This window comes from Cryptotermes secundus, unplaced genomic scaffold (genome assembly GCF_002891405.2).
Source record: "Cryptotermes secundus unplaced genomic scaffold, Csec_1.0 scaffold599, whole genome shotgun sequence".
Lineage (NCBI taxonomy): Eukaryota > Metazoa > Arthropoda > Insecta > Blattodea > Kalotermitidae > Cryptotermes > Cryptotermes secundus.
This window is the reverse complement of record NW_019730109.1, coordinates 1,069,085-1,089,698: the sequence shown is the minus strand read 5'-3', so window position 1 is coordinate 1,089,698 and position 20,614 is coordinate 1,069,085. Positions and strand designations below refer to the sequence as shown.

General features: G+C 37.6%; 2 protein-coding genes across 9 annotated transcripts in view; both read right to left on the bottom strand.

Moving 5' to 3' along the window:
- Positions 1-6,430, bottom strand: part of LOC111866189 (E3 ubiquitin-protein ligase HUWE1) — a 160,461-nt gene extending 154,031 nt beyond the window's left edge. For 6 of the 7 annotated variants that reach the window (XM_023854900.2, XM_033752153.1, XM_033752154.1 and 3 more), the window contains exons 1-2: positions 6,180-6,430; positions 81-188 (exon numbers count right to left, since the gene is read on the bottom strand). In XM_023854900.2, coding sequence (XP_023710668.1) covers positions 81-125 — 45 coding nt within the window. In that variant the 5' untranslated portion in view covers positions 126-188; positions 6,180-6,430. The remainder of the gene's footprint in view (positions 1-80; positions 189-6,179) is intronic. The other variant, XM_033752151.1, reaches the window with a different exon arrangement.
- Positions 6,431-11,289: 4,859 nt separating this feature from the next.
- The window catches only part of LOC111866160 (tumor suppressor candidate 2-like), a 21,654-nt gene continuing 12,329 nt past the window's right edge, over positions 11,290-20,614 (bottom strand). Inside the window, exons 3-4 of one of the 2 annotated variants that reach the window (XM_023854827.1) lie at positions 13,350-13,439; positions 11,290-11,577 (exon numbers count right to left, since the gene is read on the bottom strand). In XM_023854827.1, coding sequence (XP_023710595.1) covers positions 13,374-13,439 — 66 coding nt within the window. In that variant the 3' untranslated portion in view covers positions 11,290-11,577; positions 13,350-13,373. Of the gene's footprint in view, positions 11,578-13,349; positions 13,440-16,607; positions 17,839-20,614 lie in introns of those variants that run through there. The other variant, XM_033752140.1, reaches the window with a different exon arrangement.

Here is a 20,614-nt window from a genome sequence, read left to right as displayed (position 1 = left end):
TTGATTCAAAAACTAAACTAAATGATTTTTGTGAGTATACGTCATGAGGTCTACTTCACTAACAAAGTAAGGAAACTCACCACTTCAGAAGTGCTCTTTTTTAAACGGCTCCTATCTATCTTCATTGTGCAGAAGTAATCATGTGACTCACCAAGCACCTTACTTCACTTCTTCAGTTTTCAAAATGTCTGTAATGAAGAAAACATGAATGCACTCAGCAAAAATCATGTGAAACTGACATCACAGCATTATGGTTTGTCAAACTACATAGGTACCTTATTTACAAACACACATACATAAACACAAGATGGAAGTGCTAATACTGATTCAAAAGCTTGTTGTCAGAGCAACTGTACGGCTAATCCTCATAGATGACGTGTGAGCACAGGCATGCATGCACCCTCCACAGCCATTTATTGATGCCACATTATATTCTGTTCATTAATTACTATCAACTATAATTCCTAACAGACATAATAACAGAACAGCAAGCATCAGCCTTTTATATATAAGAATCTGTATCAATTTTAGTCTGTGGTCTTCTACATTGTGATGCCCAGTTTAGTCTTGTGGGTGGTTACCAATGTTTCGGAGGAAACTGATGTCCCCATCTTCATATATAACCCACCACATCCCATCACTAAGTAAGTAAAAAAGTAAAGCCATCCCTGTACCAGGCCTTGAAGGCCCATAGGGTTGTGAGACGTTGAGGGTCCCACATTAACTAGACAATCAGCTCAAAGATGGCGGTAAGGTTGTCAGCCTTACATGCCGGCCATGCTTTACTCCCCAGGAAAATTATTTAATTCCTGGTACTCATTTCTGTTAGAGGCTGAGTGAACCCTAGGGCCATAGTGCGGCTGGAAGGATTAGGTCAACTGTAAAAAATCCAATGACCTCATCAGGACTTGAACCTGTGACCTTCCGGCTTGTAGCATAGTGCCTCAACCACTACGCTACCGCATGCCCCCCCCCCATCCCATCACTACTAACATTTACCATGCAGATGAAGGCGGTAAGTTCCTACAAATGTCTGTAACCACACACAGGATTAAAAAGCATCAAAACACAACACATCCAAGAGCTAAACCTTCATCACTGTGAAAATCTCAGATCTGTAAACAATTTTACCTCCATCAAATACGGCTAAGCATCTTGACAATAAATGTAAAATCAGTAATTTTGTTAACACATTGGGAAACGTTCCAATCATACTCACTTCTCTTCTTATTTTAGTCACATGTGTAGGACCTGTATTTAGTAGCCCCTCCAAGTAATTAATAAACACAGTGAACACTGCAAGGCTACTGTAATCATATGTATAGTTTTATACACCATTTGGGAGGATAGAGAGAGAAAAGATTTGGTTTAGAAATGCTCAAAAGTACCAGAGTATCTTATAGGAAGAATAAAGCTAACATACAAGGATTGTATAAATGATGTTAATACAAAATCAGCAGAAGCAGGATGGTCAAAAACAAGTGATCCAGTGAACAAAGGAAATGTCCTCAGTCAATCTTGCACAATATTGTAACAGATGAAATTGCCAATAAATTTAGAGGACAGAACAAGAGACCTGACAAGAAAACAATACTTGCATATGTTGTGCTGATATTAAAAAAATATAAAAAGATATCTGAAGAGAAACTAAAGTAATGGAACCTTATAAAAAAAGATATACAGGCTCAAAATAAATATGAAAGATGATAATGAAAAGAACTTCAAGAAATCATGATGCCAACATCAGAATAAAAGTTTTGGGTACTGAAATAAATTAGGAAAAAAAATGATGGGCAATCCAATACACAACAGAACCAAATTATATCAAGTTATAAACAAAACATATGAGACAGAGAGATCCCAAGACAATACAAAACAGCACTCTAAGCAGTGTTTCTCACAATGTTGTACTGGTGCCCATAGAGGTATAATAACTTCAGCAATCCAACTGAAAACAGTTACCTGTTGGTCTTATGTTTTATTTTCAATACACTCTGCAAGAGCATGAACATGACATATAAAAAGGTACTCATTATTATTATATTACAAGCAACACCCAAGCAACTTGATATGACATTTCTGAGAAGTTCTGATGAAAAAAACAGGAATTGGAATTAGAAATTATATTTTTAGGGACAAAAGTGGGACTTAAAATGTGTTAACGGAGTCAAAATACATCAGTTATTACTGTTAGGCCATGCAGAAAGAATTTTCAAAACAAGGATACCAAAGGCCTTAGAACCAAAATGTAAGGGAATGACACATGGACCTACCAATTACAAGAACAAGATGGTTAAACAATGTACCAGAAGAAATCGAGAAGAAAGCAAAGAGCTGATATCAAAAGGGAAATACTGCAAGAAAAGAGAAGCCTCTGTGACACAACACAAGGAAAGATAAACAGTTAAAATTATATAAAACCATGATATTGCCACACCTGGTGTATGGCAGTGAAACATGGCTTCTCAGGACAGATGAAAGATGACTTTCAGCAAGAGAGATGTAATTTTTACAGCATGCTGCAGGTTCTATTCTATGGGACAAGAAAAGGGTCGATGAAATAAGGTCAACAATAGGAATGAGGAAGTTGAACAAACAACTACAGGTACAAAAATTGGCTGGAACATCTACAGAGGACACCACCAGGTACAGGTCCCAAGCAACTTTCATATTATTAACCGAAACGAAGACATAATCTTGGAAGGTCATGAGTATTGCCCACTGTGTGAGAATGGAATGGGCTAGCAAGCTCATCCCTTGCAGATGATAAACAGAAACATTTCATATTCATTGACCAGTATAAAACAGGAATGATGTAAAGTTGGGGATGAGAATGAAGAACCTACATGAACACAAGCCCATGTTCCTGAATACAAACCCCTCCACCACTTCTGTACAGGAATGAAGTGTCAGCAATAAAAGAAAATGTCTGATAAATAGATTTAGCTACAGAACACTTATAATTAAAAATAAAATAAACTGGTATTTGCTTGAAGTGGTGTTTCTTAATCTTTACTGCAGCTAGCACCTCTTCGTTTCTCAAAATACAGTTCCACACCCTGTACCAAAAATTGTTGAAGTAGGTCAGTTCTTTAAACCTAAATATATTTTTTGTTAGTACATTACAGTAATCATTATAATGTAAGGGAGGTACACAGTAGCATAGTTGGTTGAGGCACTATTCTACAAGCCCAAAGTTCAAGGGTTCAAGTTCCAATGAGGTGGATTTTTTTCACTCGACCTAATCCTTTCAGCTATACTATCGCCTGGGGTCAGCTCAGCCTCTTAACAGAAATGAGTACCAGGAATCTTCCTTGGGGGTAAAGAGCAGCTGGCGCATAAGGCTGACAATCTTACCGCCATCTGTGAGCTGACTGTCTAGATAGTGTGGGACCCTCAATGCCTCACAACCACATGGGCCTCCATGGCCTCTTACAGGGATAGCTTTACCTTATTAAAAAAGTAAATATTAATAAATGCAAATGATTGATGAAACAAAGTAGTTGTATTTAACACATGCCTCTACTTAATTTTTCTTAACAATTTACCTTCTAAAATATATGGAATGTCTTGCAACCCAAATTAAGAACCACTGGCTTGAATGATGTCTACAGTAAAAAAAAATTCTTATACACCTATAATCAACTATTTGGCAACTTCAAACCAAATGAGTCATTGGGTAGGAACTTTATTCCCCTTACACCTAATGACAGAAACAGAATCGGTTTCCAAAACATTGTGGTTATGAATACACTCCAGGCAATGTACAAAGTCCAAAATAAAAGTCCTAGTTACAATTACACTTTATTGCATTCTGGAAAATACTGACATTACAAGGGTTATTATTATAAATATTCTCTCGAGATTCCAACTGAGATAATAATTATGGTAACTAAGTTTAGGATACCAAAGTGAACGAAGAAGTTCATGGAGGTAGGCCTAGGCCCACTGGGGCTGTAGTGCCGGAGNGGGGGGTTAGGATATCTAGATGGCTACAGTCATTTGCTGACTGGTTCTAAAATGCCTCGCTTATATTGGCTAAGGACTTGCCAGCAGTATATACTGCAGCATTATTTGCTGAAAAGTACCCACAATGTCTTCCTTCTGCAGCCAACTGATTAAAGAAGGGAGTCAATATAACTCTCACATACCAATTTGAACTCACACTTCCCTGGAAAAATACTGAGCCAATGATTGGTGGCACACTTACAACACACACCCCCATTTTTACACTGTGTAACAGCAATTATTGAGTGATCTGAGGATTTTCTTCACCCATATACACATACTTTACAATCTGGCTGAAGAAAACCAAGACTCATCACTTATGAATGGCAGCTGTGGATCCATAACTCCATCTTGCATATTTCACAGCAACTAAATCACAAAAGTGAATTTTTGATGCTTTATTTGGTTATTTACTCGTGAACTGTTATTTTATGGCTGCGGATGCAGGTCCAAGTACAACACCATTTCCTTGCACATAGCATCTCAACAATTTGCAAGGTACAATCTCTAACTGTGATCAGTTGGAGGTTTCAGCCATAAAAGCTATCTTTAGTATTTTATAACATGACATTCCATGAAAATATCCTGTATAACTTTCTATAAATTTTCTTGTGTACTGAGGATTAAACTATGAGAACTCACTACTGAATCATTTACCTCATTGCAAGAATGATGAACTCATACATAAGACACAGACTGGGGAAGTAGAACCTTCAATATTACACACACTCTGCACAAATGGTCCATCATTGTATCAGCAAGTGTACAGTAATCACAATCAAAATATCTGCAGCATTCATAGAGGTGCTAAATTCCTTCCTATCTAAAATCTCTGTACTATCATATCGTCATTCTCATCATTGTCTAAAATTCATGTTCAATATTTCAACTTTCACACTATTTCAGAAAGTTTAAAGAAACAATTAACACATCTCTCTTTAAATATGAGTTTAGTTTATGTCAGATTTCAGGCTCTAACAGTGTTATGAAGACTACAGACCTCTGAAATGTGCTAACACTCCTTCAAAACATCAGTAAACTCCTACCAAACTGAACAGTCTCCCATCCCAGAAGACAGTGCTCTTCATCAGCCAAATTACTCTGCACAGTGCTTACAATTTCACTAGTCGGGGGACAGGTGGCCATGCATATTACATTAACCTGGCACAACCTACATATAGTCTTTTAAACATGTTAACTTTCCACGCCCAAAAATCCTACCAGTAACGCTCTCATGAGTCATCTCCAAGACTGCATTTTGAAACAATTTAAAAAATGTACGTCATAAAAAATCTAAATCCATGGCCTGTAGTCCGCAAGCGAACTATACCGACATCATCATCATATAATCANCCAAGTGTTGGTAACAATCAATCCATTTCGTTCACAAAAGTCAATTATAATAATATATACATCATATAATGTCCAACTTGGTATTATAAACCTAAGGTCAAATGATATTGCACTATACCAGGAACACAGTATATAAGGCCGCTAATTCTAGGTTATGGGCCATTTGGACATTCTGGTATCACATGTGAGACATTGAACACTACTCTAATCCTACTTCAAGTTGAAACTTGTCGCTAGTAAACATTAACTCTCTCTTCCACTGAAGTTGCAGTGTCAATAAAACTACTTAAAACTATGGGTAATTACTGCCAACCTCCTTTAGTCAAAATGGCATGACTATGCTGTACAAAAAAAATTGTTGTCCTACTTATGTGCTTACAATTAAACTACATCAAATTACACGTTTCCTTCTCTTTTTTCTGCACAAAACCTTGCCCGTTTAAAACGTAATCATACTAACAACGAAGGCCTATAGATGACCCTGGAGATTGACTTGAGGGTTCAATTCCCGACAATGGTCACCGTTTTTCGCTGAACGTTACATGTTTCATATTGTGCTAAAAGGCGTACCCCACATTTGAATAAAACTTATCGACATTATACGTATTCCAAAATTCCAGCTTAAACAATACTACATTTCTAGAACGTTGACACAAATTACAACAGATTACTCGAGCACGGTCGTCGTACACTACAAAGCCACCTCAACGTTCGAAATATATTCCACTCACTACGATTAACGATACTGCAAATACTGTTATAAAACAACGTAATACTGTAAAACAATTCACTGTAAGGAATAAACACTTCAATCTTACCACGATGAAACGGTCAGGCGCCATATTGCCTGGATAGTCAAACAAAAGGCCCAGGATGAGCCAGCGCCAAAAGTCATTCCCCTACTCAATTCACAGTGAACTTTATGACGTGGTTTTATTATATTGTTAAAACCTCTGTTGTTCAATCGTATGATGGTTACCTTCTATGTGTTATATTTCTTCGTAAATCGTAACATTTTTTGTAATATTTGGCCACGATTAACCTACAACCCCACCACCACCTTCTCCTATCGTTAAACTTGTGGAACTTGCACAACTTGAACGCTTTCTTGCGATAATCCACAGAGACCTCAAAGCAGCAACATGACGTCGTTGTTAGTACTAGTGCCAGATGGCATAATCACGGTTAAGCTGAGGCACAGAATACAGAACAGACATATTACTTTCTACTGTATCCATTATTTCGTAGTTTCTAGTGGTCTAGGATCAACTAGACACTGCTTGAATAACTGATTTAACATAGATCATTTACTTACTTACTTTCTTACTCATGGAGCTGAGCCCTTCTGGAGGAGCAGCCAATTATGCAGCTACTCAACAATTTCCCAGCATTTTTTGGAACCCGAAGGTTCTATACCATACTCACAAGAGCTCTCCACTAGTCCATATCCTGAGCCAGATCTATCCAATCCATACCATCCCATCCTATCTCTCCAAGATCCATTCTAATATTGTCCATCCACATACGCCTTGGTCGTCCCTGTGGTCTCTTTCCTATACACATTCGTCTCCGCCATTCGTGCTACATGACCTGCCCACCTTATCCTCCTTGACTTGATCATTCTAATTATACTTGGAGAAGAGTACAGGTTATGAAGCTCCTCATTATGCAGTTTTCTTAAACCTCCTGTCACTTCATCTCTCTTCAGTCCAAATATTCTCAACACCCTGTTCTCAAACACCCTCACTCTATGTTCCTCCCTTAATGTCAGAGACCAAGTTTCACACCCACACAGAACCACAGGCAAAATTATAGTTTTGTATATTCTAATTTTTATGTTTCGGACAACAGACGAGAAGACAAAAGGTTCTGGACTGAATGGTAGCAAGCATTGCCCGAGTTCAATCACCTCTTAATTTCCTCCCGAATCAGGTTTCGATCTGTTATCGTTGTTCCCAAATATCTGAACTGTGTCACATTTTCAAAACATCTGTTTCCTATCTTTATGTCATGATTTTGCCCTGCATTTTGGTGACGAGACAGTAACATATATTTAGTTTTCTCTGTGTTTACTTCTAGACCAACCTCTTGTGTCAATTACAGTTTGTGTGTTTTTCTTTATGGTATCTACATTATCACCCAGTAGATTCACAACATCAGCAGAGACCAACAGCTGACGTGTCCCATTTAATTTCAGTCCCACCTGGTTTCCCTGGACCTTCCTAATTACATATTTTAAGGCAAAGTTGAAAAGGAGTGGCGATAAAGCATCTCCTTGTTTTAGACCATTCTGGATATGCAATTTATCAAACAAATGTTTACCTACACAGACTTTACTCTACGTTTCGTTTAAACACATTTTAATCAACCTAACTAATTTCATGGGTATCCCGAACTCTATTAGAATATTGTACAATACTTCCCTCCTAACTGAATCATAGGCTTTCTTGAAGTCTCTGAATAGCTGATGTACTTTCTCATCGTAGTCCCATTTTTTCTCCAATATCTGACGAATGCAAAAGATCTGATCTGTAGTTGATCTGTTATGTCAAAACCCACACTGATTATCCCCAATAATTTCATCTATATATGGACTTAACCTTGAAAGAAGAATATTGGACAAAATTTTACATGAAGTTGATAACAGTGATGTCCCCCGATAATTACTACAATCAGTTTCATCACCCTTCTTGTGCACTGGTACAATAATAGACTCCTTCCACTGATCAAGCAATTTTTCCTTATGCCAAATAGAAGTAATTAGATTGTGGATCTTAGAACATAATATTTCTCCTCCTGCTTGAATTAGTTCTGCCACAATTTGATCACTACCTGGCGATTTATACTGTTTCAATTTTGCAACAGCACTTTCAAACTCAAACAGGCTAGGATCAGGTATTAACGGCTCAGCTGTATGGATTTCTGTTTGCCTAACAGCACTGACCCTATGTACATTCAATAACTGAGAGAAGTAGTTCCTCCTCCTATTCAAAATGTTGTGGGAATCTGCAAGCAGATCACCATTCTCATCCTTCACTAAGTTACTGCTAGGCTGGTAACTCCTCTTAAAGTCATTTATTCCTCTATACAGGTCTCTAATGTTCTTGTTCTTACTGTTCATTGCAAGCTCATCAATTTTGTCTTTCAGATATTCCCTCTTTTTGTTCCTGAAATGCCTGCTGGTTTCACATCTTATATTGTTCAGATTATCCCCATTTAACTTGCTTGGATACTGTAACCATTGCAATTTGGCAACATAGATAATTTTACATTTCACAAACATTAGAATATACAAATGTGTATGACACATTTAGCAGCTGTAAATAATCGAAAAGGAGCGTCGATCTTACAATCTAAGGAACTGTAATTGCCCAACTATATAAATGTCCACAACTCAGAAATTATTCAACCAAAGGAAATGATGTAACTTTTGCACGAATTCTGGAAGAAGTGTATGTCTCTTGTCTGCTACAAATGCGAAAATAATTATAAACAATAATAAAGCAAAATTCCAATTTTACGGGATTGTGTATACTAACGGCCAATAGAATAATAGTCACAGTGTTGGTATTCCTCTTTTCCGAATGTTATGAAAGTACTCGTTCTGAACCAATCACCAGTCAAACCTCTCCGGTTCACATCCCAAGTAGTAACATGTATTTTGGTGGTTTCTTGTATCCCCTTAATTATTTTAGTTATTTCGCTCATTTCATCCATTTTGGCGCCAAATTTCTTTATGATATTTTGCAATATTTTCCAGCCGATTTTATTATTTCATAACAATGCTGGTATGCAGTTATCTTCATGACGTGACGTGTGACTACAAGTATTTTAATCTACTGAATGTGTGGTCTGGGACTGATTTCACAACTATGGTTCTTTAAAGTCTAGGCAGCAGATTCCACCGAAATGTTTAGTTATTTCATACTGCTATGAATAAATAAAATCTCACAAATATAAAACAGTTTACATTGTCACATGTTTGGGGGTGTGCTTGACTATAGGTGGGGTATGGATTAGATATTGGATTTATTGATCACTTGCATACACCAGTGGGAACTGCACTTTACAGTCCACTGACATACACTCTAGTGTCCTCAGTCTATTACAGTCTCCACTAGCCGTTTCCTAGCAACGGCTTGTACCAAGGGAGATTGTTCAGCTTCCTGTGCAGAGCTCTTTGTCATCTGACAGCCCTCGACTAATTTGATCCCAGGCTGGCTGCCATTTCACACCAACTTCCAAGTCTCCTCTTCACATGCTGACTTTCAACTGACAATTGACAACTGAAATCTATCACTTCATTCAACTGAACTGCTGACACCACTAACCAACAACTAACTCGTTGTCATAGTCCAAGTCACTTTACGGCTGGCGGTTTACCGCCAATCAGTTTTTCTTGGCGCCAAGCCTCACGAGTTTCATGACCAGCAATTTTTTCCCCAACTCAACCCCTGCGGTCATACAACTTTTGCCGTTTCTCACCGGCGCAGTCATTCTCGGGTCCAAGGCCCGGGGGACTCATGACCATGTTTTACTCTCTCACATTCAAGACTCCTCCAACCTGGAGGGCCAAGTCCCCATATTTATACCTCCTATAAGCAGGATGGCCCAGTTATACCCCCAGACACTGGGCTCCCTTTCCATCGCCTACTACAACTTGCAGGACTACAGTGGAGGTATTCGAATCCGCCTCCACAGGGTCTAACTTGTTGCTTTGAATTGTCCTGCTTATAACATTTCAGCACGGACCACATAGAAAACACATTTTCATCATTATAGTCCAACAATACCTCAACCCTTGCTTAGAAACGGGTTACATAACCCCCATTCTTCTATTGTTGAGTGCATGTCTGTTGCTGCGGGAAACTATTTACTGAGGAGTCGCTTAGCAATTGATTTGGTACTGTTGATGCGTTTACCTCCCGTTACCAAGCAAGCCATATTCCTTCTTGCAACTGTTGCACAGAAACACCTATACACGTTACATTATAGCAGTCTTCTCGGTCATGACACGATGCAGTCTGGTATGTGGATACAATTCCTACTTAGGAGTACTCTACTTCTTCAGGGCTTTAGTAGAAAACTGATATAAAACTGGAAAAAAAAAACATGGACATTACTGGATTCCCACAGCATTTCAACGTCTGATACTCCAATTTTCTAATAGTTCATTAGTAATGCAAACATGATAGAAGAAAACTTCTTGGACAACCAGTTATGTGATTTAAACTTACAGAAAGCCCTAAATTGAAGTTCTCGGAATGGTCAGTATCATCAGTATGCAAAAGGAGTGGTGCCAGTTCAGTCACCACACCTTGTTGATCCTGATCACATACAACCGGACGAATGAGTGTGTCATCATCATCAGTGACGTGAACCACTACTCCATTAGAAATTTACCAGATTCTCTTTTCAACATACTCTGTCATCATTAAAATGTTGTTAGATTCAATTTTCAACAAATTTCCCGAGTGGAGTTTGATTTCTTTGGAAAAGTCTTGCAAGTCAGTTAACATGCCTCTGAATTAAGCTTTACAAATCCAGCAGGTAGTTATAAATCCCCATCAGAAGTCAATCATTTGACTACTTTCACCTTCTTCTGTCCTAATGCCTGCCATTCCTTCAGCAGAAATGCAACTTCAACCAGTAATGGAAATCTTCAGATGGCCACAATGATAATCACTTATCCATCTCAAAGTTTCCTTCTACCCATCCCACTGTCAAAGTGAACATGTTGATTAAAACCATTGTCCAGTGGGATACTGCCAGAACCAATCATATGTGGACTTATGTGGTTTAGGCCTATATGGAATGAAACTATGGCAACAGAAAATGATTTGGTTATTGCTGCATTCCAGGGCACAAGCCATGGTGTGTAAACACACTGTGGTTTTGAGGAATGGATTTGTTAAAGAGGAACAGATGGTGAATTTATTACTTTATTGAACAACTTCCATATCAGCAAATCGTCTAAGTTGAATTGCTACATATGTATATTCCTTTTAAGTTGCAAGAAGAAGCATGTTGTGTATCAGAGATCCCACACTGTTAAAGTAATCAGTGTTTTCCTGTCATTTTGGCAAGTGAACCATGCTCTTCTTGCTCAGCTGTACTTGCTTTGTCTCTATGCTTCAGTAATTTAAGTCAGGCCTTGAGTTCCGGAACATTATGAAGAATACATAAAACTCTGTTTACTGAAGTTGTTATTTCCACCTGCCACAATACATTTAGGCACAATTAGCAATTTAATACATATTACTCCAAAGGCAATGTTCTCTTGTAGGTGTACTAAACTTCAAGTAACAGCCTTGCATTGCCTGCAGCACTAACCTTAGATTAACACTTCCAGTCCGATAGAAAGTACTATTAACACTTGAGTCACTACACCAAGATGCTGGTAACAGTAATACTACCAAGTAGGCATATAAGAAATAATTTTCTCAGTTTCAGACAAGATCAAGATGAGAATTTGGAAAAATTTAATCCTACAGAATCCTACCTGCACTACTTAATAAACATATGAAAATAGTGACAAAGGCTGCAAATCTATACAAGTCTACCACTCCTGGTTAATATAAAAATTATCTGCAGAAATGTAAATAGACAATGTGCTAAATTTGTTGATGTACAGAGAAGTGCTGAATAATGTAACACCTTTGTTTTCAAAGGACAAAAGCTGGGAATATTATTTATTCATGTCTCTCTGATGTCTGATAGGTACTTATAAATAAAACTCCACAGTTTCTAGTGATTAACATGATATGTAATTACAGATATTTATTTCCTTTTTATACAGCAAGCAATGTAGTAACAATTGATGATGCACTGTAAAGCATACATGGAATCACACTAACATTATATTCAGCCACCCCGCCCCCCATTAAACTACACTGTTCATCCTCCTCCTCCTTTGAGCATTGTATGTTTTACACAGGTCAATGGACAAAAAAATTTCAATCTCCTCTTTCTTCTCAACAATCTTTCCTCCCATTTTAATGTCATCCATTACCTATTCCAAAACATCTTGTTTTTGATCATCTCATATTCTCTTTCCTTTAAAATTGAATTCTCATGTCCTCAATATCCCTGTTCTATCCTGTCTGCTTACAAACACTGCAATCATATTCTCTTATAACTCTTTTAACAAATTCTGAATGCTACTTCTTCTTTAAAAGTTTCCAATTGTATCCCTCCTTGTTTTTTATCACAATGTATCCAAAAAAATTTCAGGTTCACTGCTTGGATTTTTCTCTTACTTCTCTCTGTAAGGGTCCATGTTTTTGCATTATATGTTAGTACATATTTAAAACATATAGATTGTTTTGCACTGTTTTGAGATCTCTCCATTAATTTGTTAAAACTCTGAACTATTTTGTATTCTTCTATTAATACCTGTGTTTCTATTTCTATTTCACTTAGCAAGTAAATAAATCTGTTCACCTATTCATCTGCTGCCATTAACTTCTATTCCATTCCTGGTATCCCTGAACTTTTCAAAACTTTAATGTAATTTATGAAGCCAAGTACTCATGTTTAAAACATAATTTCACTGACACAGCCAAACTGCATTTACTTATTAATGTTTTGAAATGCCAGAAAAAATTTACATTCCACATTATGCATCATCAAATTTTACTGACATATTGTTATGCATATGTAGAACACATGCACTGAAAAGAATCTGAGATTATTAATTTACTAATCACAAATAACAAATGTTAAAGTATGCTAAAGGTCATAAACCATCATACTGCCTCCTAATATTATATTTATATAAGTAATGACATACAGTAGCAATTTCTTATTTTAACAGAACACTTATGTTTCCTTACTTGTGGATAAACAGGCTGTATAAGTAAAAGTAAAGCTAAATGTAAAAGGAAAAAATGAGTCAAACAAATGGCTGTATTGTGTGGTCCTGCAGTTATAGTGTGTATATTTACAATGCAGTGGAAAGGCAGAATACATAAGACATTAAAACACACCTCACAGAGGCTGAAATCCAATACTCAGACCTGGTGAAGAATGATGGGGAAGTCAACATGCAAGCGAGGATACTGATGGGCAACTTCTCCCTGTAAGAATATAACAAGCCTTATGTTTGTATTATGGAAACATCATAAAGTGATCCCCTGTGTTGCTAAGTAATCCACAATTTAAATCATTATGTATTCAAACCCTGTTATCTTTATTTCCAGTACTTCTGCAAGACCAAACTGGAATTTTGTCATTTTCATTTTGCTCTCTTTACCACAGTCACAAGATGTATGCAGAATGTAACAAAGAATTAAAAGCAATAAAGATTATGGCTTTCTGGGATGTGACGCCATGTAGTATGGTAAGTAGGCACCAATGTTTGGACATTTTCTTTTTTTTATTTGTGTGAGATTTGAGGTCCTCACAGCAATGAGTATTAAGATTATGGACTTCTGGCATGTGGCACTGAACTTACTTACCACACTATATTGCATCACATACCAGAAGCATGTGGTCTTAATATCCACTACCATGGAAACCCTAACACTAACACAACTAAAAGAAGTTTGTGCAAATATTTAAAATGTATGCATATGATAAATTTAATATAAAATTAAAATATTCCCAATCCTTGAAAAACTATTCAAATACTTGTATAATGTGAATCAAAACGACATGCTAGTTATATTTTACTGTTCTGAATATAATATTAAATTTTTCACTTCAATGATCAGTTGCGATATCATATACCGTCTTATGCTTTGTTCATATATCTTCCTGCACATTAAATTAGTGATAACATACTGTTCCACTGGGAAATTTCTTTAATAATGGTTAATTAATGCTCTAAACAAAATGTGTTTCTTGTTCTGTTTAATTACTGGGGTTGACCACAAAGCATACTCATGTGCTTTTGCATGCAAACAAGTGCAGGGAAATTTGTGCACTCCCTTCTCGTCAGCCTTCAGCTGCTCCACTGTTAACAAATTATAGTTAAATCTTTCCACTGGCAGCTTATGGTTCAATTCAAATGTGGTAAACTTAAGCAGATGACCAAATTACAGAAAGTATAGTTAAAATTTAACATTTTTTTACTACAGTGACTACATACTATTGCACAAGTAAATAAATGCCCCTTTCATTACATTTCTGGAGACATTACAGAACAAGAATACTGGCAGATCCATTGCATAGTTTATGTAACATCTGCTTTTTTCTGCTACTGCAGTTATCTTCCCAAGCCATCAGAATCGTTCTTCTGTTCATGCTCCTGTTGCCACATAAAACTGTTGAGCAATTAAGAGTACTATCTTCTGGGGTGTGAGGCCGTGTAGTATGGCAGAAGTTTACCAACATTCCAGAAGAACATACTGCCTCCTTCTTCAGGGTCGAGAAAGTTCAGCAAGTAAACAAGGAATTGCTAACTGGCTAACACTGTCATCTATCAAGTCAGGAACTTCTTTTCTATGCTTAATGTTTAACTCATTTAACTTCTTTCACTTAAAGCCCAAAGCATAATTTTACTAATTAACATATTTAGATTTCCTACTACATAGAACTGTGCACAGACTCCCAGAGAAAGAATGACATAATATGACCATGGACACACATGGAGCTATGTGACTGGACACTGTTTGGAAAACCCAAAAATCCTTTCCTTTACAGAGACTGCTAGCTAAGAACTACTGGCTTCAAAACAGCACAAAGGTCACTGACAGATGAGTATACTGCACCCATATATGAGAATTTCATTGCCTATCAGTGACAAAGAAAGGGAAGAAACTGTGTTTATCAGGTATATACAAGAAGAAATGAGAAGAGAGGGTTTCATTTGTACAGACTGGCACAAAAAATGAGTAATTTTTTGTGTGATCAATATAAAAAGGATAATACACATTCAGAACCCCAGTACCATATGCTAGAAAGCAGACAAGATACAAGGCAGATATGTCACCATATTAGAGATGATTGCTATGCATAAATTAATATTGTAGTGTGTAGAGCCATTACTATACGACAACAGTGAGATAAAACAAATATACCAGAGCCGTTTCTAGGCAACGATCACAGACACACACGTTTCCATGGCAACAGTCAATGCACAACAGTTGAGGTACTGTCGGAAATGACGTTTTCTATGTTGCTCCGTGCCAAGGGGTTATAAGGAGAACTGGAGCTAGAATAGGCAGTTGGAAGAGAGCTGCCATTCAGAGAGGACTTGAGCATGAAAGCAAAGCAAACCACTGTTGGAGCCATTACAAGGCAATTACTAGTGAAGACACTGGGGGCTGGAAAAGACTTAGTGTGTTTGCTATAGTGATTTGTAAAGTGTGTAAATTAGCAGTAGTGTTATCCTTATTTGTTGTTATGACCTGTAAGTGGTCAATAAATCCAATATCCAATCCAAAATTCTATCGATAGTCACACTCTTGCACATGACAATATGATTTTGCTGACCCTCTGAAAATGCAGTCAACTTCACAGATTTAACAGTACACTTTATCCTTGACTTACAAATGAGTTTCCACAGTACCATTTATAAGCCAAGTCATTCTTAAATCAAAATAATTTCTCAAATAAGCAATATCATAATGTAATTAACAGTAGCTGAATACCTAAGCTTACAAACAAAACCTTTTTAACCAATAATACGGCATGTACTTTACTTTATTAAAGTACACATTACACATCCACAGACAAATAAGCATAAAAAAATGAAATAAATTAGAATAAAATGAACAGTTACAATTTATTTATCCTGGCCGTTGATTATGTGTTAATTCAAGGAAATCACTCTGATGGATGGTTTTAATAAGAAAGGGATGAGTGGAATTAATTCTTCTCAGGGGACCTATCAAGCATCTTGCCTAACCAAGGTGGATGGCTCAACAGAAGTGGATGGAAGAGCTGAGTGGATGGCATTGGTTCACTGCCTTTATATCTTCTGAAATAGGCAGTGAGGAATTCTGTACAGCCGCCTTCTTTACGGCATGAAATAACATCTTTTATGACTCTTGAGACTGAGGCATATTTTGAGCTGTTGTATCTTGCCTTTCAAAGAGCTCAAGTACATCATCAGTTTTGCCGAATGCTTCTGCCAATAATTTGGGGCTGAATTTCTTTTCTTTTGGAGTCTTATGCACTTCCTCTGCAGCTTCTTCATCTACAGCTCTCTCCTTCTCACAATCAGACATAATTAAATCGTCATTTGTTACAGCCTCACCATGAGGATTCACCAATTCAGTAATATCATCCTCCTCCAATTCTAGACTCAACTGCTTTCCTATATCAATGACAAAAGGTGCATGCACTATTTCCACGCAGAATTCAATGTTAAACTCTTCACTTTATGGCACCTACATCCAGTATCTAGGATTAAATTGTAAGTGAACTTGAGGACTTTGACCATATCGTCTTCTGTGGACTTCACCTGTTGACAGATGGTCCTAGAAGTGTAGAGGACTTTAAATGAGCAAATGACACTCTGATCCATGGGTTATGGTAAACAAGTTGTGTTTGGAGGAAGATACACAGTTTTAACAGCAGGATAAAAATCATTTAAATGTTGTGGATGTGGATGTACAGGAGCACTACCAAGCAATAGCAAAATTATACAAGGAATCCCTTTCTTTCCATAATTAAGCTTCACATCAAGGCACAAGTGACTGAAGAACCAGTCTCTCAAAAATGCTCAATCAAGCATTTTTATTTTATAACAAACTCACTGTTAAGATCCTTTATTTATATTTTTGGATACACCAAGGTTCTCAAATAAGAAACAAGCAGTGGTGTGAGTTGAAATGCAATGCTGCATTAACACCCAGTAAAAGGGACACGTGGTCCATAACAGCTGTGTAAGGTCATGCATGCATCTTTCACATTTGGAAATGTAGGTTCTTTCAGGCATTTTTATCCATAAATCAATGTTGAAAGTAAGATAAGTAGTGTATACCCCTTCATTCACAATTCTGTCAACTGTTACAATATAATATGCTGCTGCTTTTTCATCAGCTCTAGCTGCTTCACCTTTCAGATTTCTGTTATGAAGGTCAGATTTATATCTAAACTGTATAAACAACCCACAACCTGCTTAGAAAGCCTTGGCATCATCTCCAAAACCAGTTGGTTTTGAACAATCATACAGGCTCATATATCCCTTTTAAACAAGGCTTAGACTTTGAGGAAAGTGCATTTGATTTCGATCCTCACCCACATTACAAAAATTTCAATTTTCTCAACAGCATTTCTATCTTTATCACTTTCTGCTTACTGCATTGGTGTAGAAGCATCTACTTGTTCCAAAAATTCCTAAATAACTGTTCCAATAGTCATTAAGGCCAAAAGCACTACCAATGCAGAGCAGAGTTTCATCTCTTTCAGGCTATTTACTACAGCCACTATAATGTCAAATTAACTGCTCTCTTCTTCTGTTAGGATCTGATAACTCTATCACTTTTTCTTTTCTCAGCCATTTTAAGAGCTATAAACAGCCAACACCTGAAATAAATGAGAAATCACAAAGCAAAACTCGAATGTATACAAGTCCATGATCCCAATGAGTGAGCATTTCACAGCAGCTGCTAACCTTGAACCACATTCACCTGCAATACAAGTTAGTGAGCCTCAGTTCAGTGTTTCTATATTCACAGTGAATTCACTATTCTGCCATTAAGAAATGTAATTATTTTTTACAGGAAAGAGTTCTTATGCTGTTCATAGACATGGACGTTTTAAGTTGAGCATTGTATACTAAGGACCAATTGTACTCTTTTTGTAAAAACCTCCAGCACATAGAATAATAAGAAATGTCTTGAGTACCATGTAAGAACTGTCAAAATATACAACACACTGTGTATGAGAACACAAAATACAAGTAGTTCCTACAGTCTCCACTATGTGACCCAGAAAACACTAGCACTATGCAACAGCCAGTAGGGCAGAAGTATTAAAACCTCCTTAATACAGACAGAAGCTTTTTCAGCTCAACAGATCATGCAGTTTAAAACAGTATGATGATTGTGAATGAACTGCGGAAGGAACATGCCCTGACCCATTCTTACATAATTTCCCACCACTTCTAAAGCACATATACTACAGGGTGGGGTGCAGAAACTTCCTTTTTTTGAAGGCGAATACAAGAAAACTTATTGCTGATAAACAAAATTCATGTTTAGCTAATGAAAGAATACACTTTAAAGTTTTAAATCATGTAGTTTTAAACAAAATATCTTGAAGGTGGTGGCCACCGTTCCCTATGCACTGATGCAACCGTTTTCTGAAGCTCCCCTCTGCACGTTCCAACATGTGCACTGGAATCTGGGCTACTTCCTGCCAAATAACATTCTTCAGCTGAAGCAGGTTTGTGGGGCAATGTTTCAAAACCTCTGCCTTGAGGTATCCCCATAAAAAAATCAAAGGGCGTTAGATCAGGTGAGTGTGCTGCACACGGGATGTCACCTCGAAGCAAGATGAGCCGTCTGGGGAACTTTGCCCTCAAAACTGTCATCGAAGCTCTGGCTATGTGGGCCATGGCACCATCCTGTTGGAACCAGACATTTCCTAGATGCATTTCTTCAAGAGCTGGTTCGAAAAAGTTTTTAATCATGTCCACATACCGCTGTGAATTGACAGTAACTGCATGATTGTCTTCTTCAAAAAGATAAGGGCCAATAACTCCAACTCTCGACAACGTACACCATACTGTCACCTTATCACTCTCATGGCACTCTCTGGGAGTGTTACAACTCCAATAGTGGATATTCTGCTTGTTGACATATCAGGATAGGTGAAAATGTGCCTCATCACTAAAGAAAACAAGTGCATCAGGGGGTAAAGTTTCCAATAACGTTTCGCACACCGTTATTCGGTTCTGGAAATCATGTGGTGACAATTCTTGCACAATAACAATTTTATAGGGATGGAAATGAAGATGTTCGTGAAGAATTCGGCACATTGAACGATTGGATATGTCTAGGGCGACTGCACGTTTGCAAGCAGAGCATCTTGGAGATCTCAAAATCAACTGTCGAACTGCCTCCACATTTTCTGGCATCATAACAGTCCGTTGTCATCCTGATGATTTTTTCACCACACTTCTGGTTGTCCTAAAGTTCTCTACCCACAAAACAATTGATTACCAGTCGGGAACCGGACCTCTGGGCTTAATTACAAAGTGAGTATGGAACGCACGCTGCACTGCCACGTAGCAATGGTTCTTCGAAAAATAGGCTTCGACGCACGCTGCTCACTAGTCCACCTCATGTTTCCTACTGAGGGGTATTAGACAGAAACTTCCGCGACTGCTGCGTTCGCCAAGCCTATCCCCACTTTTCTGCGACCTCCCTTCCCTTCACAATGCGTCTTCACAAAAAGGAAGTTTCTGTGCCCAACTCTGTATAAAATTATAGTATATAGAGAATGAGAATGTATCTATGAAAGTGCCAAAATACATTTCCTACTTCCTTGTTATGTTCCACTCCTAAAAAACACACAGTACCTTTCCATGACCGATACAGGCAACTGACATAGTTAATTTAGCAACCTTGTATCACCTGCAGGAGTTTTAAACCTCTTAACTGCCAAGGTTTCAGTTTGGGACAAGGAGAATTCTGCAACAGATTACAATGTGAGATTCAAGGTTTTCCTGACAGTGACTACAGACTACTGTCTTCTGGAATGTCATGCCATACAGCCTGGTAAATCCTTACCAACATTTCAAAGGAGCTTGCTGCTTCCATCTTCAAAGCAAAAGAATATGCAAAGCATGGAAAAAAAAAATGGTAGATATAGCAAGCCATTTACTTCCTTCCAGCTCTGCTTCAGGTTTGGATTGCAGACTGCAGATTCCCACAACATTTTGAATTCGTGGAAGAACTCCTTCTCTCAGTTCTTGAATGTATGAGGGGGTACCCAAAAGAAACCGAACTTATTTTTTTTAAACTTATTTATCAAATTTTAAGCACAAACCTTGAATCCCCTTCAAAGTACTCTCCACTTACACTAATACACTTGTCTAGTCTTTTATTCCATTTTTCAAAACATTGTCTAAATTCATCTTTTGAGATGCTTGACAGTGCCTCCGTCGTTTTTTCCTCTCATGTCTCTTTTCATTCGAGGAAACAAAAAAAAAAGTCACACGGGGCAAGGTCGGGTGAGTATGGAGGGTGAGGAACAGGAGTCATACCATTTTTGGTCAAGAATTGTGGTACAGACAGGGCTGTGTGAGCAGGGGCATTGTCATGATGGAAAAACCAGTCACCCGACTGCCACAAAT